The sequence below is a fragment of the Babylonia areolata genome, chromosome 29 (genome assembly GCF_041734735.1).
Source record: "Babylonia areolata isolate BAREFJ2019XMU chromosome 29, ASM4173473v1, whole genome shotgun sequence".
In the NCBI taxonomy this organism is placed as follows: Eukaryota; Metazoa; Mollusca; class Gastropoda; order Neogastropoda; family Buccinidae; genus Babylonia; species Babylonia areolata.
This window is the reverse complement of record NC_134904.1, coordinates 18,948,575-18,960,450: the sequence shown is the minus strand read 5'-3', so window position 1 is coordinate 18,960,450 and position 11,876 is coordinate 18,948,575. Positions and strand designations below refer to the sequence as shown.

Genomic DNA, 11,876 nt, shown 5'->3' with positions numbered 1-11,876 from the left:
TTCATCTTCCCTACGAAAATATGCTTGCCGTCGGGAACAAGATGTTGAAATGGTGTCGAGGTTATAAGGGATGATACTTGTACCAATATCTGGTGATACCCGTACCCGTATCTTGTCTTGTGTGGCTGGGTACTGGCTGTGACCCTATCCAGCTCTTCCTCAGACCTCTCTTGCTCAGCGGATGCCGGGGACAGAACGGGCGGTTCACAAAGGCCGACGGTTCAAAACCTAAGTGCGTTTGTTATACATACCGCTTGTGAGTATTGCTACTCTTTTTTTTTTGTTTGTTTTTTGTTGTTGTTGTTCTTCTTCTTGGTTTAAAAATATTTTATTTCTTCTTCTTCTTGAACTTGAACATGTGGTGCTTGAGGCCTTATTCAAGACCCCCTCTACTTCTTCTTTTTCTTCGCATGCACTATGATAATATACCGCTATATATCAAGCGTGAGACGGCGAATGCATTACATGATTTTAATTGACCTTAATCCCCATGATCGAAATGCTTGGAGCGGAAAATCGCGTTCAGTTCGCGAGTTTGTGAAAAGAAGTGGACATTTCCGGAGTGATTATTGTGTGAATTAGGCCCCCCTACGTACGAAAACAGATACTGATCATCTTACCCAGCTCCTATATATACTAATGTTACTGTTCGTTTGATTGTTATTTTGCTGTAGATCACTGTTGTGGAAAAGGTGTTAAACAAAACTTCCCAGTGTTCATTCATAATCATTGTGAATGTGTTAGCTGTGGATTGCATGTTATCAACTCAGTATCTTCGTCTGTCTTGTAGTCTCCCGGCAGCCGTGGGCGCACCATTGATGTATGATACTCAGTCGTGTCCGACTATGACCATTAGAACAGCAGTTGTCCCAATTATCCGGGCTGGGCTGGAACTGATTTGATTATAGCGAAGAATGTCTTGCCCAGGTTACATCCCCACTCCGTCTCTCGGCCAAGAGGGTTTTAGGACAGTCGGTGTTGGGATGGTTCCCAAAGGCCAACAAGCCCCCAACGCTGCAGCACTAGGAGCTCAGTAGTGCAATCTTGCCTCCTAATTTGAGAGTCATAGTTCTTCAAAAAAGACTAAGCTGTAAATGGCTTCCCATTGCAATGGAGAAACCATTGATCATACAGCTCTCACTTTGACATTGGCACCACTGATGACTGACCTGGTAATCACTTCTCTTCATCTCCTTCTGTACCTCGTCTTTCTCAGGGCGTCGCCCTGTCTCAGGCCTGTGCGTCTCCAGTATGTTCCGATGGTGCCCACACCACTTCCGTCATTTTGTGTCTCTTCACACTGCAGTTAAATGTCCAGTATGTTCCGATGATTTGAATGACTACTTCTCAGTGACTTCTTCATTGGTGATGTGATCTCTGTCTCAGTGAGCACAAGATACCGGGGAGTTTTCGGAAGCCTCTCATCTCTCAGTATTCCTTGCCACGTGACCCCGGTACACTTTGTAATAAGGACATGTTCTGTTCTATTCTGTTCTATTCTCTGTGGCGTGTATCCGATTCTCCACGTCATTTGTCGAAGTCCATGACTCCCGTGTATACAGGAATGTTGAGATGACCATGGAGCGCATCAGTCTGATCTTTGAATCAGGTGTGATGTTCTTTCAAATCTTCTTCAGTAATTTCCGGTCAGCGCTGTTGATGTTTTTGCAGTCCTGGACAAAATTTCATACGTTGATCCCATGTTTGTTAAGCCTATTATTGCTCCAAGATACATGTCAAAATTTGTAATCACCTTGCATTGAAATGCCAATGTGTGTTATAACTATTAAGCTGTGTAATTGGCGATAATCGACAAGACTCTTTCCAGGAGCAGCGAACTACGATGAGGGCGATTGCCCTGTGGGTTGTGGCCCTTGCTGGGGTCATAGGTCAAGGTGAAGGAGAAGCCGCAGACACAGACGACTTTTACTTTGGCAAGTTTCCAGACAACTTTGCATGGGCGGTGGCAACAGCCGCGTACCAAGTGGAAGGGGCTTGGAGAGAAGATGGTGAGAAGTGATGTCTTTTGTTAGTTTTGAAACTGGTCGATCGATTCGCATCCATTTTCACCCTCTTATCTCTTTGTCTCTGTGTCTGTCTTTCTCTCTGCCTTCCTGTCAGTCTGCTAGTCTGTCTCTTTCTCCCACCATACTGATACCTTTACCATTAATTGTTGTGTTGAAAACACTCGAATCATGGCGATGACTGTGCGCAAAAAACATACAAAAAACAACAACAAAAATCAAAACAAACAAAAACAAAACAAAACAAAAAAACAACAACCAAAAAACAACCAAAAAACAAAAACAAAACAACAACAACAACAACAAAGCACAAACAAACACCAGTTATTTGAATATATTCATCGAAAATGAAAGATTTATATATTCATATTGTCATACTTTGTATTGTCTCCTCGTCCTCCCTCCCCCCCCCCGTTCCCCCGCACCCCCCCTCTCTCTCTCCCATGTTAGCATAAGTTAGAGAGAGGGAGAGAGAGAGAAAATGTGTGATAAAAAGAAGTTCAGATCACATAAAATCAAGTTATTTCATTCTTCCAAAAACATTACTCATGCCGGCTGCAACAGCCTACACGCACACAAGTAGTTAGTGTTTAACACTAAAATATGTACTGACAGCAAGCAAAAGGCATATGTCGTAACTAGAATGTACACCCCGAAAGGACTGCACATACTTTGAGCACATTCCCTTTAAACGTTATGATTAAAATATGTTAATATTTACTGCAGATTATCAGTATCAGTAGCTCAAGGAGGCGTCACTGCGTTCAGACAAATCCATATACGCTACACCACATCTGCTAAGCGGCAGATGCTTAACCAGCAGCGGCGTAACCCAACGCGCTTAGTCAGGCCTTGAGAAAAAAAGAAGAAAAAAAGGAGAGATGCAGAAAAATATTTGACAAAAAACAAAAACAGAAAGAAGCAGCACTGAAATCTATTTTAAGACACGACATTGCACATTTAAAAAAAAAAGGAAAGAATTATCATAATATTCACTTTATATGTTGCGATGTATACGTTTATGCCTGTCAAAATAATATATTTTCAAAAATAAAACGAAATACAAACAGGGTACTATGCAAACGCAATTTCATGCATATCGACATACACTCACACGCGCACGCACGCTCGCGCACACAGACACACAGACACAGACACACACACAACAACAACAACAACAACAGCAACACCAACAGGTGCCCATAACTTGGTCAGCAAGAAACCAGTCGCACAGACATCACCACACCACAACAAGCATCAGACAGGTATACAGGAAAATGGGTCAGAACCACTCAGGTCAGCACGTATAACATGGGTGTTGGCCCTTTGATCCAGCTCTCGGGTATATCCATCAATCCTTTCATCATACCCGTAGAAACCCAAACCAAGTGATGCTGTGCTGGACAAACATGGCTCGGTTGCCGGGATATCTCTCACTTCCTGAGGCATCGTTCTATTTACTGAAGCCCCACGCTCAGAATGTGTCGGTGATTTCAGCTAGCTGTGGCTGTGGGTGCCCAATGCCTCCAGCCATGATTCACACAGAAGATTGTGATAAAACAATTAATCAAACGAAAGATGTGTCAAACATGAACTCCATGAGTGCCGACGCTGGGTAAGCCTATCGCACTTTGCTCACAAGTCCTTTTCCATTTATTTAAAAAAAAACACAATTTTTTGGTTATTCAGTAAGTTCATTATATGGACCTGATATGCACTGATGAATGTCAGTAATTGTGAAGAGACGCGCGTACTCGTGTGTGTGTGTGTGTGTGTGTGTGTGTGTGTGTGTGTGTGTGTGTGTGTGTGTGTGTGTGTGTGTTCAAAGACATTGTTAGTGACACACACCACTGTATGTCTCGGCGATTGCAGGCCTCCTATGAAGCGCTGAACTTGCTTTGCATAGAACCTTGTCATACTTACATGGTTGTAGTGTACACTGACTTCACAAGGTTGAGCAAACTCAGCACTGGAGATAAAGCTGCGAAACACTCGTCGACTAGTCTGTATAAAAAGAAAGAAAATAAAAAAGAGAGCTCGGAAAAAGAATGATTATTAATTAAACAAACAAACAATACAAACAAACAAGTAATGGATAAATAAATGAAAAGACATGAAAATAATAAATAAATGAATAAAGATACACACACACATACCTATCTACCTATCTACATGCATGCATGCAATTTAATAAATGAATAGATAAGTTTTTACTAGTTCTTATATTGCCTGTGAGTCAATATCACTGAAACATTTTGTGTTGCATAATTTGTCATTGTAACACTTTGTTGTGCATTCGACATGTCGTGTGGTATTTGTCGTTGTAACATTTCATGCCGTTTCACAGGCAAGGGGCGAAGCATTTGGGACGTGTTCTCTCACACACCAGGAAAGACAGACAATGGAGACACAGGGGACGTGGCTTGTGACAGTTACCATGACTACAAGGAAGACGTTCGACTTCTGAAAAGCTTGGGGGTTAGTCTGGTCGTGGAACGTCTGTCAGTGAGAAAGTGGTTTGACATAACATTTGATAGAAGTTCGGTCGTTACGTACGTTGCTATTTAACAATACATGACACACGCACGCACGTATGCACGCACGCACACACACACACATAGACACACACACACGCACGCACGCACAAATACACACACACACACACACACACACACACACACGCACACACCACTGATTCCATTGAGACTACAATACAAACAAGTAAATTATCAACAACCCCACTCCTGCCCACCCATCAAATGAATAAATACACAAATAGATACGACAAAAAAGGAGAAATAGATAACTACTAATTAATCAATTCATTAAGTGACTAACTAACCAGCCTGCCAACTCACTCACCAACCAACCAACCAACCAACTAACTAGTTATATAGCTAGATAACTGAATTATATATTTTAAATCAGATTAGAATGTTTTAAATTCTGGAAGATCTTTAAACATTTTGAATGAAAAGACTGAAGCAGTGATTACATTTCATTGCACTCACCCCCCCCCCCCCCCCCCCCGACTTGAAGTAGATGTTAACGTGACGACAGTCTTGAGATCATTGTAGTTGGTCGGCGAGGCTCTAAGTACCATAATTTGAATCGATTCGAAATAAATTAGATAAACGAGCAACGAAATAAATAAATAGATAAATAGATAACTTATGAATAAATACCAGCCACAGTGGCGAAGTGGTTAGCGTCGCGGACTGACGGCTGGGAGGACGCGGGTTCGAATCCCAGCGGAGGTGGGTTTTTCGGCCCGTGGCCGGCTCCTACCCAGAGTTGAGTGTGCTGTGGGCTTAAATGGGGAGACTGGGACCACACAGTCGAGTGTCATCCACTTCAAGGATGCGTCTTTGGGTGTGTTGCTCTAATTACCTGACCAACACTGCAAGTGTCTGTATCTCTCGGGCCTGGTTAACGCCGGGATATCATTATGACAGGAAGCGTAGAGTACAGCCTTGTCACACAGTTCAAAACCAAAATGGACCTCTATAGCAACATCGTCATCATCATAGTCATCCTCCTGCTCCTTCATCGTCATCAATATAAACAAAATAGTCTCAAAGTCTGTGAATAAATAAATAAATAGATAGATAGATAAATGAGTGAATGCATAAAACCACTGCCTCAGCCCTGCCCACCAAACCCTCTTCTTCGCCAGGTGACCCACTACCGCTTCTCCCTGTCCTGGTCCCGACTGCTGCCAGAGGGGACCAAGAGCAGGGTGAACCAGGCGGGGTTCGAGTACTACCGGCGGCTGCTGAGGGAGCTTGAGGAGAGCGGAATCCAGCCCATGGTGACGCTGTACCACTGGGACCTGCCCGACGCCCTGGAGGAGCTGGGAGGATGGCTCAACCCTCAGGTGGCCGACTGGTTCCTGGACTATGCTGACCTGTGCTTCAGGGAGTTCGGGGAAAAGGTGTGTGTGTGTGTGTGTGTGTGTGTGTGTGTGTGTGTGTGTGTGTGTGTGTGTGTGTGTGTGTGTGTTTTCTTTTTCAGGGAATTCGGGGACAAGGTGAGTGGGTTTTTTTTCTGTTTCTGTCTGTCTCATGTTCATGCAAGCATGCACACGCACACGCACACACACACACACACACGCGCACACAAACACATACTCACTCTCTCAGTCTCTCGCTCTCTCTGTCTCTCGCTCTCTCTCTCACTCACATACTCACCTCTCGCGAATGGGGGAAAAAAAGAGAGAGAGGAAAAACTGAAGAGACAAACCCAAAACAGGACATCAGAGGACCTGAGCCCCTCACCACCCATGGCGCTACTGACTGCAAACACCGTGTATAGAAAGACAACTACTGGCTTCTTGAGCTCTAAACTGACGAGCGTGTTCTGTACATGTCAGTACGCGCTGAGTGATTGTCAGAACAAAGAAGACAGGGACCATGATTATGTCTGTTTGCGCTTACTTGGCAAACTGACCAGCAAACACAGAGTACTGACTACAAAATACTTTATTGTCTCCAAATATAGATTAAAACGAGTTGCGTCCCATGTTCTGTTCATGTCACCAGGGGCTGTGTCATTGGCAGAATAGAAAAGACAGGTAGAAATGAAGGGATACGGTCTTTGATGACAAGTGAAGAAAGACAGGTAGATTTGAAGGATTATGGTCATTGCTGACAGGTGAAGAAAGACAGGTAGATTTGAAGGGATACGGTCATTGCTGACAGGTGAAGAAAGACAGGTAGATCTGAAGGGATACGGTCATTGCTGACAGGTGAAGAAAGACAGGTAGATCTGAAGGGATACGGTCATTGCTGACAGGTGAAGAAAGACAGGTAGATCTGAAGGGATACGGTCTTTGATGACAGGTAAAACTGTGGATCACGTTCAACGAGCCCAAGGTCTTCACCTGGAATGGGTACGGCACGGGAGAGATGGCCCCCGGAAGACATGGTCCGGGTACCTACACCTACACTGCCGCGCACAACGTCCTCCGCGCACACGCCAAGGTGTACCGCCGCTACGTCAGCAGCTACAAGAGTTCCCAGAAAGGTGAGTCACTGTCCAGCCCCACCCCCCACTCCTTACCCTCCTTGGAATTCCCGCCGGATCCTTCCCATCCAGACAGACATCCAGGACTCACCCCCTCGAACAATGCAACCCTCACTGAACCAAGGCCCAAGCCCTGAAGAGCTTAATTATACTACTATTACTACTACTGCTACTAGTAATAATAATGATAATAATGATAATAATAATACTAATGATGATAATGATGATACTACTACTACTACTACTACTGCTGCTGCTGTTGCTGCTGCTGCTGCTGCTGCTGATAACTGTAATGAAATGTAGCTGAAATGTAGCATTCATCTACCTATTCAGTGTGAGAACGTTGTTCATGTCAATGATGTCAGAAGCAGTTAAACGCTGTCCTCGTCGCTTCTCTTGTGCGTACGTGTGGAGAGAGTTAACCCAGCATAGAAATAAGCACAGTCAGTCGCCTCTTTTGTTGTAGGTACAGAGAGAGTTAACCCAGCAGAGAAATAAGCACAGTCAGTCGCCTCTTTTGTTGTAGGTACAGAGAGAGTTAACCCAGCAGAGAAATAAGCACAGCCAGTCGTCTCTTTTGTTGTAGGAAGAGAGAGAGTTAACCCAGCAGAGAAATACGCACAGTCGCCTCCTTTGTCATAGGTACGGAAGGAGTTAACCCAGCAGAGAAGCAAGCACAGTCAGTTGTCTCTTTTGTTGCAGGAAGAGAGAGAGTTAACCCAGCAGAGAAATACGCACAGTCGCCTCCTTTGTCATAGGTACGGAAGGAGTTAACCCAGCAGAGAAGCAAGCACAGTCAGTCGCTTCTTTTGTCGTTGGTACAGAGAGAGAGAGTTAACCCAGCAGAGAAATAAGCACTGTCAGTTGCCACTTTTGTTTGTAGGTATGGAGAGAGTTAACCCAGCATAGAAATAAGCACAGTCGCCTCGTTTGTCATAGGTACGGAAGGAGTTAACCCAGCAGAGAAGCAAGCACAGTCAGTCGCTTCTTTTGTCGTTGGTACAGAGAGAGAGAGTTAACCCAGCAGAGAAATAAGCACTGTCAGTCGCTTCTCTTGTCGTAGGTATGGAGAGAGTTAACCCAGCAGAGAAACAAGCACAGTCAGTCGCTTCTCTTGTCGTAGGTATGCAGAGAGTTAACCCAGCAGAGAAATAAGCAGTCAGTCGTCTCATTTGTAGTTGGTACAGAGAGAGCTAACCCAGCAGATAATCAGCAAAGCCACTGTCTCCACAGGCCAGGTGGGAATCACCATCAACTTGGGCTGGGCGATCCCAGCCTCCCAGTCCCAAGAGGACCTCGCTGCTCAGAACCGCGACCTCCAGTTCACCTTCGGGTGGTTCGCCCACCCAATCTTCGTCAACGGCGACTACCCGGCCGTCATGAAGACTCAGATCGCTCAGAAAAGCTTCGCCTTCAACATGACACGTTCCCGCCTTCCTGAGTTCACTGCGCTGGAGAGGAATGAGCTTAGAGGTGAAGTGTGTGTGTGGGGGTGAGGGGGGGGGGGGGGGAAGGGGGTGAGTGTTTGTGTGTGTGTGGGGGGGGAGGGGTGGCGGGGGGGGGGGGGGGGGGGCGGGGCGGGGCTGGGTGGAAGGGGGGAGTGTTAGTGTGTGTGTGTGTGTGGAGTGGTTGGGGGTGGGAGGGGGTGAGTGTGTGTGTGTGTGTGTGGGGGGGGGGGGGGGGGGGGCGCGTAGGGGGTAGGGGGAAGTGTTTGTGTGTGTTGTGTGTGTGTGTGTGTGTGTGTGTGTGTGTGTGTTAGTGTATGTATGTGTGTGTGTATTTATGTGTGTGTGTGCTTGTGCGTGTGCGTTCGTGCGTGCGTGGAACAACCTGATAACGGAGTAATGGATGAAAAAGTACAGGTAACAACTAAACAACTCTACCGTAATGTATACAAAAAATGCAAACACGCAGAATGATAAGAATGATGATAATGAAAATGAAGTAATTAAATAAAATTTTATTATATGAAAGTGAAATGACAATGACACAAAATTAAAAGAACAAAACAACAACAAAAAACCTACCAATGAATAGCTGGGTTCCGAGGGATGGAAGAGGAGGTGGTGGTCAATATAAACCTTTCAAAGACATCGACTGCAGGCTTTGTCTTGTGTTCTGCCTTGTCTTGTTGCATTTTGTCTTGTCTTGTCTTGTCTTATTTTCTCTTCTTGTGTCATATCATGGCAGAGTCCCATTCCCACAAAACGAACCCAACCGGGACGGGCGCAATAGCCGAGTGGTTAAAGCGTTGGACTTTCAATATGATGGTCCTGGGTTCGAATCTCGGTAACGGCACGTGGTGGGTAAAGGATGGACATTTTTCCGATCTCCCAGGTCAGCATATGTGTAGACCTGCTAGTGCCTGAACCCCCTTCGTGTGTATACGCAAGCAGAAAATAAAATACGCATGTTAAAGCTCCTGTAATCCATGTCAGGATTCGCTGGGTTATGGAAGCAAGAACATACCCAGCATACTCACTCACTCACTCACTCATTCCCTCGACCGCTGGGGTCGTTGGGGGGACATGAGGAAGATGTCATAGCTCGCCACGCCGTTCTGTTGGCAGCTGTCGTGAGGAGATCTGGCATCGTCATTTTGGTCCATTCCTTGACGTTGTCAGACAAGCTTTTTTTCTGCCGCCCCCGTCTGCGCCCTCCCTCTACAGTCCCTTGCAGGATGGTTTTGGAGAGGGTGTTATGTCGTATGACGTGACCAAACCATGCCATCTTCCGTCGTTTGACAGTCGCCAGCAGTGGTTCTTGGGGCCCAACAAGGTTGCTGACCAGGTTCCGCACATAGTCATTGGTCTTGTGCTCCTTGTAGGAGATGTGTAGTAGTCTCCTCAAGCACTTGGTTTCGAATGCTTGGATTCTTCTTTCTGTTTCTGCCATCAGTGTCCATGTCTCGCATCCATATAAGAGGATGGAGACCACCAGTGACTTGTAGAGCAGGAATTTTGTGTGGAATCTGATGTTACTCTTCCATACCCTGTTCAGTCTGGCCATCGCTGCCGTTGCAGAATTAATCCTATTTCGGATTTCTGCTGTGCAGGTGCCGTCTTTGGACAGGGTTGCTCCCAGGTACTTGAAGCTGGTCACTTCTTCCAAGGGCTCACCATTCATGGTTATGTTGGCACTGATGTTAGTTGTGCTGTTGACCATGACCTTTGACTTCTCTGTGCTGACCTCCATGCCGTAAGCACTTGCTCTTGTAGTGAGTCTGTTTGTTAGATCCTGGAGCTCGGTGTTAGTGCCCCCCATGAGGTCGATGTCGTCTGCGAATCGCAGATTGCAGACTGGCCTGCCGCCAATGGTGATGGAGGTGTGGTGGTCTTCAAGGGCCTCCTGCATGATTCTTTCCAGAAAGATGTTGATATACCCAGCATACACGCCCCCGAAAACGGAGTATGGCTGCCTACATGGCGGGGTAAAAACAGTCATACACGTACAAGCCCACTCATGTACATACGAGTGAACGTGGGAGGTTTAACCCACGAACGAAGGAGAAGAAGAAGAACCCAACCCGGAAGGACGAATCAAACCTGACGGCTGTGTGTGACATCTCTCCTCCACAGGCTCTGCGGACTTCCTGGGGCTGAACTACTACAGCAGCCACTACACCAAGTCAGAGAAGCGAGCCCTGGATCCTCCGAGCTTCGACACAGACCCCGACATCACCACCTGGCAAGATCCCTCATGGCCAAAGTGAGCTTTGTAGAACGAAGCTCAACCTGAATGGAGCTAGCAACACTCAGTTGCTTGAGCTATATCATGCAATTAAGAACTGATTCAGTACTAGTAATAGCAGCAGCAGCAGCAGCAGAATTAGTAGTATTAGCAGCAGCAGTAGTAGCAGTAGCAGCAGCAGCTGTAGTTGTAATTGTTCTCTCTCTCTCTCTGAACACACACACACACACACACACACACACACACACACACACACACACACACACACAACACACACATGCGCACGCATCCGATATCGCATATATGAATAGACGTCAAATGCTGCTGCTACTACTACTACTACTACTACTACTGCTGCTGCTGCTGCAAATGTTTCTGCTACTACTGCTGCTAGTGTTCATATAATACCACATATGTGAATAGACCTTAAATGAAAAGACAGCAGCAGCAGCAGCAACAACAAAAACAGGTACTACTTCTGCTGCTACTATTACTACTACTACACATTTCGCCTGGAGTGATGGTCTAGAGGTAACGCGTCCGCCTAGGAAGCGAGAGAATCTGAGCGCGCTGGTTCGAATCACAGCTCAGCCGCCAATATTTTCTCCCCCTCTACTAGACCTTGAGTGGTGGTCTGGACGCTAGTCATTCGGATGAGACGATAAACCGAGGTTCCGTGTGCAGCATGCACTAAGCGCACGTAAAAGAACCCACGGCAACGAAAGGGTTGTTCCTGGCAAAATTCTGTAGAAAAATCCACTTCGGTAGGAAAAGCAAATAAAACTGCACGCAGGAAAAAAAACAAAAAAACAAAAAATGGGTAGCGCTGTAGTATAGCGACACGCTCTCCCTGGGGAGAGCAGCCCGAATTTCACACAGAGAAATCTGTTGTGATAAGAAATACAAATACAAAATACAAATAGTATTGATACCACATAATCACCTTAATGATAGCACAGCCACAACTACAACTACTGCTTCTGCTTCTGCTACTGCCACCATTACCACCATCACACACACATACACACACGCACGCACACACACACTACACACACGCACGCACGCACGCACGCACACACTCACACACATACAGACCTCCCACTTCCTACCCCCGACCCCAACACACAAATCCTCCCT

General features: G+C 46.0%; 1 protein-coding gene across 1 annotated transcript in view; it reads left to right on the top strand.

The window, feature by feature from the left end:
• Nucleotides 1-1,843: 1,843 nt before the first annotated feature.
• Nucleotides 1,844-11,876, top strand: part of LOC143274608 (lactase/phlorizin hydrolase-like) — a 53,050-nt gene continuing 43,017 nt past the window's right edge. Inside the window, exons 1-6 of the mRNA XM_076578475.1 lie at nt 1,844-2,009; nt 4,372-4,502; nt 5,701-5,958; nt 6,866-7,049; nt 8,283-8,522; nt 10,628-10,757. Coding sequence (XP_076434590.1) covers nt 1,844-2,009; nt 4,372-4,502; nt 5,701-5,958; nt 6,866-7,049; nt 8,283-8,522; nt 10,628-10,757 — 1,109 coding nt within the window. The remainder of the gene's footprint in view (nt 2,010-4,371; nt 4,503-5,700; nt 5,959-6,865; nt 7,050-8,282; nt 8,523-10,627; nt 10,758-11,876) is intronic.